General features: G+C 40.3%; 3 protein-coding genes across 4 annotated transcripts; 2 read left to right on the forward strand and 1 right to left on the reverse strand.

Annotated features, from left to right (window-relative positions):
• Positions 1 to 717: 717 nt before the first annotated feature.
• Positions 718 to 5,729, forward strand: LOC102717201. The gene is made up of 11 exons (XM_040529421.1): positions 718 to 1,065; positions 1,613 to 1,697; positions 2,690 to 2,886; positions 3,380 to 3,462; positions 3,613 to 3,658; positions 3,754 to 3,810; positions 3,903 to 3,957; positions 4,028 to 4,128; positions 4,217 to 4,280; positions 4,956 to 5,089; positions 5,395 to 5,729. Exons 1-11 carry the CDS (start codon positions 1,000 to 1,002, stop codon positions 5,581 to 5,583), a joined length of 1,077 nt encoding a protein of 358 aa, XP_040385355.1. The 5' UTR covers positions 718 to 999; the 3' UTR covers positions 5,584 to 5,729.
• A 5,824-nt stretch (positions 5,730 to 11,553) lies between these two features.
• LOC102717480 (short-chain dehydrogenase TIC 32 B, chloroplastic-like) lies at positions 11,554 to 15,525 on the forward strand. Of its 2 annotated transcripts, none has more exons than XM_015832734.2 (8): positions 11,554 to 12,059; positions 13,685 to 13,916; positions 14,048 to 14,127; positions 14,252 to 14,405; positions 14,491 to 14,569; positions 14,730 to 14,822; positions 14,972 to 15,018; positions 15,137 to 15,525. In XM_015832734.2, exons 1-8 carry the CDS (start codon positions 11,942 to 11,944, stop codon positions 15,159 to 15,161), a joined length of 828 nt encoding a protein of 275 aa, XP_015688220.1. In that variant the 5' UTR covers positions 11,554 to 11,941; the 3' UTR covers positions 15,162 to 15,525. The 2 variants fall into 2 exon arrangements, with proteins under 2 accessions (XP_015688220.1, XP_015688219.1); XM_015832733.2 differs by having other exon boundaries at positions 11,605 to 12,059; positions 14,730 to 14,814.
• Positions 15,526 to 16,037: 512 nt separating this feature from the next.
• Positions 16,038 to 16,597, reverse strand: LOC121053432. Its single transcript, XM_040520267.1, has one exon. It carries the CDS (start codon positions 16,595 to 16,597, stop codon positions 16,199 to 16,201), a length of 399 nt encoding a protein of 132 aa, XP_040376201.1. The 3' UTR covers positions 16,038 to 16,198.
• Between the last annotated feature and the right edge of the window lie 2,397 nt (positions 16,598 to 18,994).

Here is an 18,994-nt window from a genome sequence, read left to right on the forward strand (position 1 = left end):
AGCAGGCTTGGCTTGGTCTAGCTCGTTAAGATAACGAGCTGGCTCGACTCGTTATCGTAACGAGCTGAAAACCCAGCTTGGCTCGGCTTGGTATAAAGCTTGAACTGGCTCGTTAGGCTCGTGAGCCATGCATAAAAAGTTAACATAAACAAATTTTCAATAGATAATATAAGCAAATTTTTATTTCAAACATGCAAATCACATGAAATTGTATTTAAATATTAAAGTTTGAACCAACAAATCACATGATGAACCTATGAAGTACTGAACACATGCATTCCAGAATAAAATCAATGAATACCGGTGAATCTTGTGTCTTTGATCTAGCTCGTTAGGCTCGCGAGCAGCTCACGAGCCAGCTCGAGCTGACTCGTTATCTCTAACGAGCTAAAATACTAGCTCGACTCGTTAGAAAAATGAAACGAGCCGAGTCGAGCCGAGCCGAGTCAAGCCGAGTTTGTCACAAGTCGAGTAAGCTAACGAGCCACGAGCTTTCTGTCCATCCCTAAACAAAGTGGAAGAAAAAATCAGCAATCATTCACATAATCGATCCACCGTTACGACAAGAAATATAGAGATCCCATGTCCGAAACATGCAGACAAACTAATCTACGACCTGATAACAAGAAATTCACAAACTTTACACGGAAAAATCCAATTTTTGTTCAAATTTGAGGAAAAAAATCGTCTAGAGGGACACGAATCCAAAAAAAAAGGTACTATTAGAAAAAGTTGATCGACGACGATTTATCTGCTCATCCGTAGCGACGTCAAAATCACGTTGGTGCCTATCCTCCCACCACCGCTGAACTCGGCCACGACCGCGTCGCCGCGCCACGTGTACGGCGGCGATAGGACCGGCCAGGAGAGTCAGAAGAGAGGGGCGGGAGGAGGAAGGAGAGAGACAGAGAGCAATCGATTGCCGGAGCAGCGAGCGTCCGTACGGTCCGCGGCGAGCTCTGCTGCTGCACGTCGTCGGCCGCCGGCGGGGAGGAGGAGATGCGGGCCCGAGCCGCCGACCACCTCGAGGCGCTCTCCCTGGAGATCGAGCGCAAGCTGCAGAAGGTATCTGCTCCTCTCTGCATTCCGTTTTCTGTCCCCACCCCCAATCCATTCTCTCTTTTTTTTTTGAATTTTTTGGGGCAGATTTGTTGATTTGTGTTGCGGTGCGGCGTCGCGGCCTGTTCTTTTTGCCATTATTTCTGTTCAATTTCGAGACGTTTTTGGATTAAGAAATGCGTTTTAATACTCTCCCCAATGGTTTGATTTTGATTTCTGTTTGAATTATTAGTTTCTGGGACTGTTTTTTTTTTTTTTTGTTTCTCGGTTGGGAGTTTTCAGTGATGAAAAATGTGCAATTTTGATTTGGTTGCAAGGTGTTAGTTAGAAAAATTCGGGCGTGTGTTTCTTAATCCCAGGATCCCTCTCTCAAATGGTGTTGAGTCCATGGCAATGGCCGCAATTGCAGAATCAAAACTGGTTCTTTTTATTGTTTTTCTCAGTTTTTCTACCAATTGAAGATTACTTTATTTGATCTCGAGATGATACGAAGATTTCGAGTGGTTTGGATAAGGCAGGTGGCACTGTTTCACTGGTTGTTGCCTGCGTGTAGGCTCTCAACTCCAATTCTCAGCGTCTTCAGCTACTGCGGCAGCTGTTTGCTGATATCGCATTGAAGGTGGATGACCGCGCTCGAGGTGCCATTTCTTCCATAGCTTCAAATGTTAATCAAACAAATGCTTTTTCGTCATGTTAGTACTAGTGGACATTAGTCATGAGATTGCTACCAAGTTTGTGGTAGTTTTACCTAGAGTATGAGACTGTGAGCCCTATACTATGGTTTATGTCCATTGCCATTGTTTAATGTTAACATGGGGTTACATCAGGAGATGTTTTGACCAATTTTGTTGTCATTGTGACCTCCCCATTTCATAACTTTTGGTTTTCTTTGACTAACAATTCGTTCATGCTACTTAAAGAGTTAAAAACTAGTTCTTTTCACTTGTCATATTCACTATATTTTACTTTTCAAAACCGTTTACCATGATTGGCATTACTTCATTTCTGTTCCTTGAATCCATCTTATTCATTGATTTTATATGCATCTTTAAATTGACTTTGGGCAATACACAGCTAAGTAGCTAACCATGTTATAAGCCGCAGCGAGAATGTGAATTCTAAAACTTAATCTATGGTTTTTTTCATCATAATTTGTTTTTGAGCACGTTCTTTTAAATCGCTAAGGACACATAATAAAAGTTTTAACCATAAATTATATTTTGGTCGTGATAAGCTGTTACAGCTTATAATCAGCATACACGAAACAATGGGATTTTCGGAGTAAAATAGGCATATATTATGGTTTCTGTTACAGCACTTGATCATAGGAAAACATGGACTCCCATCCAAAAAGCGAAACCGCGTTTTTGCAAACGAAAAATTATTTGTAGGTAAAACTTTTATATACGTTTCCATTGCGATTCAAAAGCAAAAATTATCAAATAAACCACAATGAAAAAAACAGAAAAGCAATCCAAAATTAAGTTTTAAAATTCTAATTTTTGGCTTAGATTGACAAGGTTATACTTTACAACTTTAAAAGAAATTCAATCCATTTTTCTTTTAGATGCAAAGTATTAAGTTTTTGTTAGTGCCTATGTTATGTTACATCCTTATTTCTGTTGAACAGATGTGATTTTAAGCACGAATGATGATGGTATTGCTCCAGTAGATGATCGAGAAGATACCCGTTTGTGCTTCTATGAGATTCTTGCTAACCATTTTGTTAGAGTACCTGAAAGTGGGAGGCGTATACTTGACTTGATAGTGCAACTCTGGAGCCAGTCTTTTGCATCCAACATATTTGCACTTCTTTTCCACAGATGGGTATGCATTAAAACTTCCAACCTTATAGGTTTAGGACATGCAATAGGTTTTTTTCCTTGCCTATATAGGTACAAATTTAATCCTGTTCACAAGAAAATGTGTTTTCTATTTTCAGTTAGGTTTAAGGAATTTATTTAACCAGTACCCCAGTGAATATGCTGTTTACCTTTTATTCTTGCTACTGTTCCTCTAAACAAGTTAACATCTTGGTGGTTTTAACTTTTCACTTTTTACCAATTCATATATGAGTTTCCAAAACAAAAAATGGTCTGGCTGTGGAATTTGTATCCCAGCATCAAGCTTATACTGTCAATTTTCCAGGCCACCATCTTACTGCAAATAGCTAGTTAAACAAACTAAGTTCAGTATGTCCGTAAAGGCTTGTGTACTCTACTGGTTATTCACTTATTCATTCCTGTATACAAGAATTCTCCAAATTATGTTAGCCTTCATCTTTACTTCAGTTTGTTGAATTACTACTTCTTCACTGCAGTTGTTTGAAGTCCCTCTTGATGGGAAGGAGGTATCACTGAGATACAGCTCTGCTCTTGTTCAAGGAGCTACTAATGTTTTTTGGTATGATGGCAACCATAAATATCTGAACTATTCTTGACTGATAAAGTCATTATTGCAAAATATTTCTTCTAAAGGAGGGAGTATTGCACTGATGTTCCTTTTTGTTCTTGCTGAAATTTCCATCGGTTTGATATAATTACTTTTTGACAGGATCGACATCCAAACCAATACAAGACACTTTCTCTCACTATATAATGTAAGCATATTTTTGGTTTCACTTGCTCAAGTTTTATTTTGAGACTGTATCATGTGTTTTGACACCATTCAGAACACGCTTGATTTGTTAAACAGTATCTCCTTAAAGAGGTCGCTTTAGTCCCAAATCAACTGAGTAAGATATCAGTACAGGTCACTCCCTCTTACCATTGCACTATTCTATGCATTTCCTAATATGTATGTACAATAGTCTTTTTTTCTTGTTAATTTCAATTCTTGGACAGGCTGGTAGAAATCTTTTCCTCCTCCTCTCGAGATTCATGCTGTTCTATGATCAAGGTATGCTTTTTCCTCCATGTTCTCGGTGCCAATTGTTTTCTATCAATGTGACCCAATTTTGAATGTGCAGATCACATGCTTCCAAGTTTCCTTGAGCATTTTCCTACTTTTCCAAATTCTTTCTTGGTTGGTGGCCCAGCAGATTACTTTGTAATTGAACTCACTGATCAGGTTGTTTTCTAAGTGAAATATATTTGATGTTCTGATGACATGCTAAAACATCATCCCAAACTGAATTGTATGTTCTTTGTTATCTCAGCTTCAGAAGCTAAAAGTCGAGCCTGTGCTTCTTCACTACCTCTCCCGCCTGACCATCCTTCAAGGTATTGACTGTTCTGGCTTTCAGGCATATTTCAACAAAAAAAGTCCATTTTACTCCCCTAATCTATTTCATTGAAGCATTTAGCCCCCTAAACTATTTTTTGGCTCATTTTACACTCCGTACTATTGAAAACGGATCACTTTACTCTCTAACACTACTATTTTTTGTTTCTCTCTATATTAGTCATAGTTTGCACTAAATTTTTTTGGATGATAGATACACTGCAACTTAGGTCTCGCCAATCTTTTAGAATTTTTAAACCATTTATATTGGTTAGAAACACCTTAGATTGATTTAAATATCAATATTTTAAAGTTCAAGTAAATATGCATGGAAAAAATGAAAATATTTTTAAACTTTGATAATGGTGTCATCTAAGACAAAATTCAGCTTAAAATACAACTTGTATTAACAATAGCAACATAGAGAAATGTTATGAAGTAGTGAAGTGAACTATTTTCTGAAAATCTAGCCGTCCTATCTTGGGATGGCTCGGCAAGAAGTGAACTATTTTCAATAGTTTAGGGGTAAATGAGCCAAAAAATAGTTTAAGGCAATTAGTTTGGGGGAGTAAAATGGACTTATTTCTGTTTCAAAAGTAGTCCAAACTTTTTTGTATATCTGTTTTTCCACTTGGGCTTCAGAATTTATTCTGAAAGAAAAAAAAAATATTCAGGATTGGAATTGAGGATGAGTACAAGCACTAGATTGAAGGCGTGCCTTTACAGCTTCACTTCTCCTGGAGGTCCTACTTACCCTACACGAGCAGTAAGGCATGCAGCCTGGGATACACTGGATTTGCTTTTTCCTGTGAGTACCATCTTATTATCCGAACTTATTTGCAGCCACTTCAACGTAGATTGTTTTATATATATATATATGTTGCCTGTGTGGTTTACCACCATAGGCAATTGTATTTCACATATTTGTGTCGATGATCTCTTCACCCATGCTGTTATACTGGACATACTGGGGTGATACCCAGTTGTTATTACCACTGTTAATTACCCTTTGGATCCCTGGCATTTCTTCAGTGAAAACGCAATGCTCTATTTGAAACTAGTGTAAATACTTGTTGAGTTAATATAATAGTTTGCACTTATGTCTTGCTACAGGTTGGTCGCTATCCAAGGCATGTGATAAGCCTGTTCTTTCGGCTTCTCTATCCGTGGTACTGGCCTTCCTCTTGCTGGAACTTTATCATGACTTGCATCAAGACTGTCTACTACTACATCCTGAACCTAATTGTCTCGAGCTGGGAGAACATGAGACGACCCAACCACCAAAGGATGCACAAGGAATGAAGAAATGGAAGCCGAATCAAGGCTAGCAATAGTTTTTTTGTGTTGTTGTTATCGTCCACTTCCTTTTCCTTTTATTTTCAGTAATATCCCTCTAGCTCTTGTATTTGTTCAAATGACGTTTCTTGTATAAATTCGCCTGTTTGTTATAATGTTTACAAGTGGGATGAAGTGAGAAAAAAAAGTAGTAATACAGGAGAAAAGAAAATACCTTGTATGTTTGTCTTCCTTTCCCATGTATCAACTCATTTGCAGTACTGTTCAACATCTATGGATATGGATAGCCTGCACTAGTAGTTGACCAGTGGCTACAAGATTAAATGGATAAATCAGAAGACAAAATTTGATGTCAGGCCAGAAGGGCCTGTGTTGTACCTACACTAGTAGGAACTTTCTGTTGCAGTCCAATTTGCTCCAGCTGGTTCTCTGCAAATTCTCTTCAGACTGGAAATGGCAATGGTTCAGATTTAGTGTCAATGATCAATGTTCAAGTCCGTTTTGCAGTATAATGCATGGCCTGTTGAGGTAGTTGGGCAGTGAATAAGTAATGAACAGATGGTACCTTGTATTGTATGTAATTAAGGTTGCAAGGCAATGAATTGCTTAGTGCACTGCACTGTAGCTACCATGGACAATGAGTGAATTGTTTATCCGTACTGCACAGGAATACATTATTGTCTTCTGTTTTTTGGCAAATGAACAGGACACCAATAATACAGTTAGTTTTTTTGCATCTTTCTCTGTTTATTTGTGCATCTGATGGGGAATGTCTTGTCCCTGTTCTGTTTTTACTCACTCTCGTTTGCTTTTCTGACTGCAAGTATTCGACATGCTTCTCACATACTGACATACATGTACCTCCTTACCTGCTGCTACCCTAGATACTGAAATTGAGCATAAATTCTCATGGGCCACATGGACCCTCTTCAGGCTCAAATGCTCAGTTCAAACTAACTGTGCTGCCACACTAAATGCATCCCAGAACTGATGCAGTATTTCAGAATCGATTTACCCTTCCAAGTTCCAAAATCAAAATACAGATGAGTAGTTCAACCATGGAACTTTTTGGTTTCGGAATCTCTGGAATACGACTGTGTGAGACACTGAACTAAAATTACACTCTTTTCAGAAATCAGATTTTTTTTTTTCAAGTGTGCTACTGGCAAGTTCAATTCTTCAGCTAATTTTTCCATTCATTTATTGCTTGCTTCAAAATTTGGCAGAGGTTGAACCTATCCTGTTCCCTTTATTCCCTTTCGATGACAAGGTTGCTTCGTTTTGTTGGTTCCAGATGCTAATAACAGTTCCTATCAATAATGTAGATGATGTATTGATGTGATTGCCAATCTTAATTAAACGTACTCAATTAGACAACCATTGCCCATTAAATTGGCTAATTATCTGGTGGAGAAAGCCAGACACCGAAGTGAGCAATCCAAGAATTCTGAATCTTTGGCCGAGCTACTTTGGCCGACCCGGCAAAAAAGAATTCTGAATCTTCTGAAACGTACTCCACTATGTACAGCAACCTTTCAACAGAAAATTCTTCAGGCTTTAGACTGCAGATTAAGCTCACTACTACTTGTGAACATACTCTTCTTCACCCAAGTATTGCAGCCATTTACTGCAGCTTCAGATCTAGCTGAGCTAACAGATATGCCCACTCATGGCCATAGCTGCCTAGCTGGCATGAACTGTTTTGTGGTATATGATGTGATGGCCTTGTTGTCAGTCAGGGTTTGGCTCCAACCAACAAGAACAGCAAAGGCCTCCTCATTGAATTGCTCCAACCACCTTCCTGAACAGTCCCAAATAGTGTCAGCAGCAATTCGGACGTCAAGAGATCCACATCACTGCAGCAGCCGTGCATCAGATGGTAGGTGATGAAGTCATTCCACATGCATGGCAACATTGGCCCTCTTATCCATATCACGTTACTTCCGTCCCTTAATAACTTTAGTTTTTATTTTTTATGTTCAACGTTTGATCATTCGTTTTATTTAAAAAATTTTAAAAAAATTAGTCACGCATAAAATATTATTCATATTTTATCATCTAGTAAGAATAAAAATATTAATCACAAAAATTTTTTAAATAAAATGAAGAGTCAAAACATTATATAAAAAACTAAAAAATAATTTTATTTTGGGACAGAGGTAGTATTATATTACCATCTCAATCCAGCACTCCAAATCATTCGTGTCAAGATCAAGGCCTTCTTTAGTTCCCAAATTTTTTTTCTAAAAACATCATATCGAATTTTTAGATATCTAAATAAAACATTAAATATAGATGAACCAAAAAACTAATTGCACAGTTACGAAACAAATCTTGAGACGAATATTTTGAGCCTAATTAGTCCATGATTAGTCATAAGTACTACAGTAACCAACATATGCTAATGACGGATTAATTAGGTTCAAAAGATTCGTCTCGCGGTTTCTAGGCTAGCCGTGAAATTCGTTTTTTCATTCGTGTCCGAAAATCCTTTTCGTCATCCGGTCAAATATTTGACGTGACATTTCTTCCAAAATTTTTCTCGATCAACACCCCCCTAAGAAGAGGCTTCCTATACCATTCACGAGGATACGTAGCTCATGAAGAACCCGCTGCATCATGTGATCTCCTAGCTAGATAAGCTGAATCTTTCCTAGCCCTTTTCGTGTCTGAAACTCTGAATCTGAAAACCACCAGCAGCTAGCACGCACTCATGCATGCACATAGGATAAGAAACAGTTTTGGTGTGCCTGCAGCTGCTACAAACTACAGGAGATGTACTCCATTAGGCAGGCCAGACAATTAACGGAGATCTTGCAAATGTTTTGGCAGTTACTCTCTTCGGTTACTATGACTTGTCATTTTGGATAAGACTAAGATCAAATGTTTAGAACTTCAAATGTGGATAACTTCTAAAAACAATACTTTAGAAATATGAAGGCTCAAGGCTACATGTACAGATTAATCTTGGAATGTATTTTAATAAATTAATAAAATCATATGTTTGCTTTATATATATATATATATTAATAGAAAAATATCGTCAAAATTATTTTTATGGTTATATCATTCTCTAACGACAACTATTATGAAACTGGACGGAGTAAAAAATAGAATCAACTTAGGATGAACTAGTATCTTTATATTAAGAATAAAATAGACACAAAAATTCGTCTTGATGAGGAATCGAACTTATGGCCTATTACTCTGTCCCAAAAAAAAGACAATTTCTGGGTTTTCTAGATTTAGCGTTTGACCATCCGTCTTATTTAAAAATTTATTAAGAAATAAAAAAAATTAATCATATATAAAGTATTATTCATGTTTTATCATGTAGTAACAATAAAAATATTAATCATAAAAAATTTTAAATAAGACAAAGAGTTAAAAATTCTATAAAAAAACTCAGAAATTCGTTTATTTTAGGACGGAGATCGTAGAGAACTAGACGAAACATCCATACCATCAACCTTCCTTACTTTTGGGCCTTTTGGACAATGTGGGCACTATCTGTTAAATAAAGGGGACGACTGGGGTGAGCCCCAGCCTGCAGGATGCCATGATGCTTGGCTCCCTTCCAACCATGCACTCAGTGGCAGTCTAGCACACCGATGTCTGAAAGTTCTGAAGGAATTGACCCCTGATGAAGTGAAAAAGAAAGGGCAACAGATGGAAATGGTCGCTGTATTATCGGGACCATCAGATTCCTTGCCGTGTCAGCAATTGATCTGGTCCTGCTTCGATAAAATGCACCACAAAAATTCTGTCATGTTCTCTTCCTCTTCCTTTCCCCCCATCCTGCATGTATTATTACATCGAGTGAATCATGTAGCCACCGGGTTTTAATCCATTATCTTCATCATGCATTATACATTGACATTGTGGTCCTATCTTCTTGGGATTACGGGGTGGCCCGGGATGATGGTCAAGAAAACTAAACTAGCTATAACGTTGGCTTTACTGTTTTTCATCCATCTCACTCTTACTAATGTATTTAATGTATCTGTCTTGAAGCAGGTGTAGAATTAAAACCTACGTATGAGCAAATGTAAGAGCAAGTTCGATAGTATAACTAACTATTTGCCTCAATTTATCTATAGTCAATCTAATAGTCAATTCATACAATAGTTACTTATAAAACATTAATATATAGTCACACATATCATATACAAACTGTGGCTTTGAGCCCATGTTGCAGCTGACTATAAATTAGTAGCTCATTACTCTTCTCTCTCCTCTCTTATCTCTTTAAAATATGTTTATGACTGGTTTGGTTTATAGCATGCTATTGTACCTGCTCTAATACAAGACTGCAAGTCAACTACAAACACATGTAGATAAGAGCGAAAAAAAGAGAAGTGTTGTCTCTTATGCAAGAGTGAACACTACACATGCTTCAAAATAAATATATTAAATATATATGATATGAAAAATACTGAATAGTAGAGCCAACCTAAGAGCAAATACAATAAGAGTAAATGTGGTGGCTACGAGCATGGCGTGAGATTGGATGTTTAGGTGGATAGCTAAATACTCGTGCTTTGCTATAGATTTTATGATGTGTTATCAAATTTTATTATATGAAATAGTCATCTTAATTTGAATTTATACGTAGATATCAATCTATATTTAACTGGTTTTTAATATAAAAAAATTTAAGGGCTAAATATAAAGCTGTAGTGAGCACCACTACTTCTTTTTACAGGAGTATAGATGAGAGAAGTGGACTAATAAATAGTGGCCAAACTACTACATATGAAGTTCCAAGAAAATAAGACCCCGCGATAATATATTTGATAGGTCAGTATATGTAAATAGGAGAGTATGATAGAGCCAACCTACAATAAAAGTGAATGCGATGGCTATAAGAGTGAATAGATAAAGCAGTGAATGTTTATATCAGGATTAGGATTTGATAAAGTGAAGAGTATTTTAGTATTTTTTTAAAAATGAATTATATTAATATATAGTAACTAAAAAATAAAGTTATTTTGGGATGAACGAACTAACTAACAACTGCAATCATTCATACTCCGGTGTCTTATCCCCGTGCATAGTGCATTAGTCGCTATTTCCGCATTGCACGTAACAACAATAGAGGATCCAATGCTTCTCAATCCACCATCATATCTCTACTTATCTCAGTTCATCATCTACAAGTGTCTCTGTCCCTAACTATCCTGGATCCATTCTCTCTAAATTAAATATAATTAACCCGTGGTAATGCACGAACAAGATTAGAAAATAACACTGTCAATGTTCAGCAAATGCAGCTTCGTCAGAAAACAGCGGAGGTAGTATCGTATGGACTTCTTTTTTGCAACTTTCAACTCATAGTTAGTTAATTCTCCTACGTATACAGTTTGGCGCGTACGTACGTGATATATGAAGTCGCCGGCACGGACAATGACAGTTGACAAAGATCGTTAGAGGAAATCAGGGAGTGATTAGGAGCCGTTTTAGGAGTTGCACATCGTGCAACGGGACAGTGACACGCTACAGCAACTTATTTCGCTTGAATTTTGAGATAGTGTATTTTAAAGTCTTGATGAGACCTCCTGCTACGTAAATAATTATAAAAAAATAAAAAAAATTATAAAGATGGGTAATATGATATATATCATTGTATAAACATGAAAGCTCAAATATAAATTCTATAATCCGTAACAAAAATAATAAATTCAACTTTAAATAGTATATGTCTATTCATAGACATATTTGTTATTTTTTTAATTTTTAGACGTCATATTTAAACTAGTAGGTTTTTTATATTTTGTATTAATTGTCTTTGTATTTTCTTTTAGTTTTACAACTATTTAAATCACATGGACGAGAGGACGTCTCCGTAGAAGTTTATAATACTTTGGCTGAATTTGGTCGAATTCGGTGAAGCAATTTGGACATTTCGAGAGACCGGAGCAAACTGCACACACCAGAGCGTACAAAATCCTCCGAAAATTTCGACGAATCCAACTCGAATCGATTCTTGCGCCGCGATTCCAACCCTTTCTCTTTCTCTGCGTCCTTCCCATCTTCTTCCCTGCACCGATTCCAGCCCCGCGACCAAATCTCCACCGGCTTCTCCAACCATAAATAACCACCACCTCTTCTCCCTCCCCGCACCAACCTACCCGTCCATGCACGCCAGCCTCGCGCCCGCGCATTAAACAACCCGGCGAGCGAGCGAGCCATCCCTCCGGCGAGGTGTAACTGCTTCTTGGCGTGTTCGGCGACTTCTTGGGGGAGAGTTCAGTTGGCGGGGCGGCTGAGCTTTTCTTCTCGTGTTCTTGTTCTGGGGTTTGGGTTTGGGTTTGGGGGTGGTGCAGTGTTGGATTGCCAGTTGGGTTTCTTGGCGAGGGATTGAATGGGAATCTTGTCGCTCATCACCGGGAAGGCGGGGCCGAGCGGGTTCGGCTCGGGATCCACGGCGGAGCTCGTCACCGCCGGCGTCGACGCCTGCCGCCTCACCGTCATCGTCACAGGTAGGAGACAGCCGCCTGCTTCCGTCCCGGCAACCTCGGATAGGTTACTGCTCTGCAATGTGCTCCTGTGACCAGCAAAATCTTGTTCTTGAAAAAAAAAATCTTTGCCTTATAGCAGTATATACTAATCATCAGCGGTAATGCAGTTCATTTTTATGATTTGGTAAAAATTTCTTGCCATGTTTTTGTTAGATTTGTGAGGAACTTGTGTGAAAAATCTTCAATTTTCTAGTTACCAGCTCACGATTGGGTTGTGTGTTTGTGTGGGAATCTCTGTTTATCTCTCTCGAATTGTTTTCCTCCCTTTTGGATGTGTTTTGGATGGCGGTGAGGTAGCTTAGAGTTGGGTTTATGACAACAGCCACTTTTGGTGTCATGATTAATAAATACCTCAGCGATATTCAGTTCTTCAAAACATTATACGAGAACTTATATGTCAGTAGGCTTTGTGGAACAGAAGAATTGTTGTTTTCTGCTGTGGTTTTGTCTCTTTCCTGCTCAATATTGTGGCTTATATTTCTGGAACTTTCTTGACTACAGAGTATTCATAATTCATCAGGTATTTTAGATAATACTAGATAAATATAGAGTGAGATACAAAAGTGTAAAAGAAAATCGATCCATCGGATGGGCATAGCAGTTCTTCCATACTGACAATGGGCTAAGGATTTTACCTTTCTTTTTCTGATGTGCGGATGCTGGATATTTTTCCTTTTTTGTGTGGAAAAGGAGAGTTTGGGATTGGGTCTGTGGGGTGTTTTTTTTTTTCCTCTGTGGCCTTGAATCAATTATTGGTAGTTCTTTGATAACGTAAATGTTTTCCCATTATCTAAAAGCAATCAATATATTGTGTTGCTTGTCTTCTAGCTCTCAAATTTCTTTACAATTTCCATGTTGAACTAATCATTAGGTCAGAAATTCAGAACCGAACTTGTCTAGACTAGCTATAGCTCCTTCCATTACCTAAAAAATGTTTTGCCCGTAAGGCGGTCACTTGAGCAATTATATTCTATAATGGCAGGGTACCTTCAAGTTAAATGGCCATCTCCTTCAATCCTTGTCGTAGCATAGTAGTCTTTTGAAATCTTTTTGTTCTGTTTAAATTCACAGAAGCTGGGAACTCTATCTGTTTGCTATGGTTGGTTGTGAAATCAATTGTCACATTTATTGAGAGATTTAAACCTGGCCAAGTTCAACCTTATATGGGAAATTTTCCCATATAACATTAAAAGTTACATTGTTACCATATAAGAGCTTTCTAGTGTATGAAACTATGCTTACCATTTTTTACTTGTGATTTTATGGGTGTTTATATTTTACCAGTGCTTCCAATCATACTCAATTGAAAAAGGATCTGTGTTAGGTCTTGTCAATTAAACTTGCTCATAAAAAGCATTAATTGTAGGCTTCTAGTGCATCTGGTTTTTTAGATAATGGAAGCTTTATTCTTGTGCATCTGTAGCCAATCTTTCATGGAATGCAGTATTCACCAAACATCAATCTTGTATTCTTGTGAGTAAATTTCATGTTGTGTCAGGCTCACAGTTGGTAGTACTACAAAACTGCTCATAAACATCAACCCTGGCAAATTTATGGAGTAAAGCTGTAATTTTGTCATCTTCCAGGAGGAGCAAGTGGCATTGGTCTGGAGACCTCGCGGGTTTTCGCACTGAGAGGAGCTCATGTCATCATTGCAGCAAGGAACACAGAAGCTGCATCAGAGGCAAGGAAGAATATCGTGGAGGCAAACCCAAAAGCTCGCATCGATGTTCTGAAGCTTGACCTCAGCTCCCTTAAGTCTGTCAGAGCTTTTGCAGATCAGTTCAACTCGATGAACCTTCCTCTGAACATTCTGATGTAACTCCTTTATAAACTCTTAGTACCCCATTTGACTTTTTTTTTAACATGCAAAGTGTCCTATGTTTTGCTTAAATTTGATTGAATTAAGCTGGTTCATATATTCCTTTTTTTCTCTTCCTGTCATGCAGAAATAATGCCGGCGTGATGTTCTGTCCATTTGAATTGTCTGAAGATGGGATTGAAATGCAGTTTGCAACCAATCATCTTGGTATTATCTCTCTCCCACTATCAACTATTTACTCTAAATGTCAAAAATGTACATGAATGATACTAACATAACATTTGCCGGGACAATGAAACTAATATCTGCTTGATGTGTTTTGATCAATTAGGTCACTTTCTGTTGACCAACCTCCTCCTTGATAAAATGAAAGCAACCGCGAAGTCTACTGGTATTGAAGGTCGTATTGTGAACTTGTCATCTGTTGCTCACCACCATACATATCCAAACGGAATTGACTTTGATAAAGTCAACGACGAGAAAATGTATGTGCTCGGTGCTCTTGTGTAGTTCTGCTGTTGGAATATCTTATATGGATTAAAGATTGAAGTAAGAATTTTATATTGGCAGATACAATGACAAGATGGCTTATGGGCAATCTAAGCTGGCGAACATACTTCACGCAAAAGAGCTCTCTAGACGGCTGGAGGTATTTTCTTTGGTCCTGCTCAACTTTACTCATGAATCATGATCGAACAGAAAGCTGAAAACTCAATGCATTTTCCATTTTCATAAACACATTTAATTTGGTCTATTTTGACAACCAATTCACTAGTATACATGTCTGGTGTTCTGTCATTGATGAACAGAATGAAGGAGCCAACATCACTATTAACTGTGTTCATCCTGGATTGATCATGACCAATTTGATGAGGCACTCCTTTTTCCTTATGAGTACGAATGAAAGTTCTCTATCTACCTCTTCCTCTGTCATTGTTCTAGACTTTCAGCTATGCACCTTCAGGCATCGATTATTGATTGAACAGAGGTCAGAAGATGCTGTTTTTTTCCCCTTAATGTTCTGAAAAACAACGTTTGTTTACATTTTCAGGGGTCGTTCAATTTGCCACCTACATCTTGTGGAAGAGCGTACCCCAGGTTTGGAACCCAAGATCTTATCTGTTCTTGTTTCTGTCCAAATTCTCTGTAGCAATGCTGAAAGACAATTTGAAATTCAAGTTCATCTGAAAGAACACACTTTACATTTTTTTTTCAGGGAGCAGCTACCACTTGCTACGTAGGACTGAACCCTCAGCTCAAGGGAGTGACCGGAAAATACTTCGCTGACTGCAATGTGGAGAAAACTAGCAAATTTGCGAGAAACGATGTGCTGGCGAAGCAGCTCTGGGAATTCAGCGAGAAGCTGATCAAGTCTTCAAAATGATGGCCCAAAGCACGATCATCAGCATTAGAAAGAAGTGTTCTCATATGTTTGATCAATGGCATATGTGATCGATTGATAAATATGTGTAGCAGCAGTAGTATTAGGAACCTACCGTATTGTGAACCCTTGACAAATAAACTTCTAGTGCTTCTCCTTGGGTATAAACCTGTACTCTTGTTAATATATGAATCGTTCAGCAGTTGTGGAATTTGGTCTGGCTAGCTGTTGTCCTACTACATAAGTGCAGCTATTGCCTTTGTTTTTTGTTTTAGCATGTATGCATGATCTTAGTTACACCAGCATTAATAACAGACTGCATTCTGAGGCAGCATATCAGCTGTTACAAAATATAAATTGTAACTACAACAAAGCACATACATCTTGATTCTTGAATAATGAAAGGCAAATCAATTTTGCCACTCACTGACATTGGCAAAGAAATACTATCAACTTTGCTGCGAGTGTGAACCTTGACTGACCATTTTTCCAACTTGAGAACATTATACAAATAGGCACTGAAACTGAAAGCTTAATTCAGAGGCAATCTCTTACCATTTCACCAATGATATGCAAGTTTTGCGGTGTTGGGACTTTGTGAGGTTGGGCACGAAATCCCCGGTCGGGAGGTTGAAGGTGCTCCTGACAAGGCGGTCCCACATGGCAGCGAGAGGAGGCGGGGAAACCATTAATGACGGGATGAAGAAAACATTAATTGACCGTTTCAGGGATTCAGGTTAATTCAATTGCTTTGTCACTCACTCACTCTTAGTTGATGATATTGATCAAGGATTAAAGCCATTAATGATCTAATGATCAAGAAATACAATATCCTACTCCATACATCGCAAGCATGGCCTCTAATTGAGTGGCACAGAATTAGAATTACAGCGCCACTCACACCATTGCAGCCTCCTCGCTGCCGTCGTCGTCCTCCCACACGCCGACAGCCTTCGTGAACCAGAGAGCTGTGGAGACGACCGCGCCGGCGAACACGAGCGGCACGACCACGTCGAGGGTGACCCTGCCGAACAGCGCGGCGGGCACGCAGGCGGCGTCCCACGGCGGGCCGTCGAGCGGCAGCACGATGCCGCCCTGGCAGGCCGAGGCCGTCGACGTCGACGCCGCGGCCAGCAGCTGCGGCGCGCCGGCGCCCGGCGTGACCGCCCAGACGAAGGCGAGCTCCGGCGCGAACGCGGCCACGGACACGGCGGCGGTGGCGACGGCCGTCCAGGTGCCGGCGTAGAAGAGCACCGGGTGGCGCGCGAGGAGGCCGGAGAGGGAGGGAAACACCATGGCGACCGCTTCTTCTCGCCGGAGAGCGCACGGCACCGAGAGCGAAACGGGTTGATGGATATATACAGGGAGGCGGCGCGGCGGCTCAGCCATTTGCGTCCAGAGGATTTGGCGGGAGAGCAGGTGAGCGGTGACACTTCACAGTTTCAAAATCATTCGAGCTGCTCCACCCAGCTCAGCTGCTAACTGCTACACACACACACAAAAAAGGGTAAATTAGAGTCACGACACAGAAAGTGGTGCTGCTCTTATTTCAATTTTGAACTTTGAAACAGTTGTTTAGGGTTTACTTTTTCTAGTATTTGCTTTTTAATAATCATTAAGTACACATAAAAACTTTGCATGAGACTGTAAGTCTGTTGGGTATGTGGATTGTTGGTGTTTTTGTTGGTTCGGACTTGCAGCGTGCTGAATTGCTAGAACTGCTTCCTATTTATGCACTGACACTGAACAAATCCACAGTGTTTACCAATTATTATCTTTATTTTGTATTATACATGTTCTGATTTTTTTTATTGATTCATATGAATATTAATGAATTTGAATACATGTATAAAATATATTATTTATTAATCTAAGGATAAATAAATATACATGCTCTGAATTATTTATTAATCGAAAAAAACAACGGCATATCATTATCATGTCCCGACGGGTTAGGCGATTATCACAATAAGTAAAACCCTGCTCTGAATTATCCAGTTCCAGTGAGGTTTAAAGGCTTCTACAACTCTTCTCGTCAGCTTGTTGATCGGTCCAGGAGAGATTGTTTGACTTTTAAAAAAAACAAACGAAATATATCCAAATAAAAAATAATTTATAAACGTTATATAATCAAAATCTAAAATATAAACTACGATAAAAAGTCCCTAAAATTTCTAAAATTTAAGTTTTTTTACCACTCTCTCTTTCATAATGAATCTAGACGCATATATAAATTATATATATTTATTAATAATTAAATCTAAGTAAATATAGAAAGTCGATAGATGACCAACCTGTGAACGCAGCACGCTCATGTAAAATAACTCCGACGTCGCCGCCGGTGAGCTCATGTAAAATAACTCCGACGTACGGTGGAGGAATGCAGTGCCGCGCTGCCCGGAGGAGAAGGGGAAGCTGCCATCGACGAAGAAGCAACCACGAGAGCAGCGACACCACCGGCGGCGGCGGCGGCGGCGGCGATTCCCGGTGGCGCCGGACCGCACGTTCGCCGGCAAACCAGATTCCGAAGGCCCATATGAGTCGTTGGATTCTGGGCCGGACTGCGTGGCCCCGTGGGCTGACCACACTCAATTTCCTCTCGGAATAAGTCCACGTTACATCGCTTAACATGATGTCGAGTCTGAGTTTCATCCCTCAGGTCTAATACCAGATATATGTACCCCTTATGTTATAAAAACCGGCCGGTATAGGTCCCAAGGCTGTATGGACTCAAGTTGATCCCTGTTTTGCTTACGTGGCGCATGGTGGGACCCACTTGTCAGGTGCCGTTGGGGGTGGTATTAGACGGCGTCGTCTCTCCCGTTTGGCTAGCCGTCGGCCTCAGTTGTCGCACTCGGTGGAGACGTACACAGATTCACGACGGCGTGCGGAACTTGGCGTAGCCGCAGGCGCCGGTGAAGAGGCACACCAACAGCTCGTTGTCGTACTCGGTGGCGACGTAGGAGTACTCGGCGCCATCTGCCGGAACCACTCCTCCATCCTCTCCACCAGCTTCATCTCGATCCCTCTCCGTCTGTGGCACGGCGACACCCGCATGCCGAGGAGGTAGGTGACCTTGGAGAATAGCTGGCTATGGCCGCCCGCAATAGTCTTGACGCGGTCACGGACGACGCCGACGATCTCCGTGCCGAGCGGCCCGCCCACAACCTCCATGACATGGATGGAGCAAATCCCAATTCAGCACCTGAGGAGGCCTTGCGACGGCATCGCCGTGCCAGTAGCCCTCCGCAAGCAGCCGAAGGTGTAGGTCTTGACGTCGTTGACGATGGCGAGGGTGTCCTGAGACAAAGTGGCCTTGAGCGAGGAGTTGGCGTATGAGAGGCTGAAGCCGCAGGACTTGTTGTTGAGCGAGCACGGCGGGTTGGGCGCTAGCACGCACTGCGGTGAGCCGTAGAGCACCGGGCAGTAGGAGGTGGACGCCACCGGGTTGAACGCGACGAGGTGGGGCAACCTGCGCAGCCGGAGCAGGGGATCCAGGCGGTGTCATTGCTAGCGTCGATGGCGAGGAGCAGTTGCTGCGCGGGCGTGCCGAGGCGAGCGCGACCACGTACGTCAGCATATGCAGTAAGCTCCATGATCAACAACGGCGACACGACATACATCTCTCACGAGAGAGATCAGTATATCAATGCCTGACAGGAGTAGTCGCAGAACGTACAAGCATGAGGTAGG

This window comes from Oryza brachyantha, chromosome 1 (genome assembly GCF_000231095.2).
Source record: "Oryza brachyantha chromosome 1, ObraRS2, whole genome shotgun sequence".
Taxonomy (NCBI): Eukaryota; Viridiplantae; Streptophyta; class Magnoliopsida; order Poales; family Poaceae; genus Oryza; species Oryza brachyantha.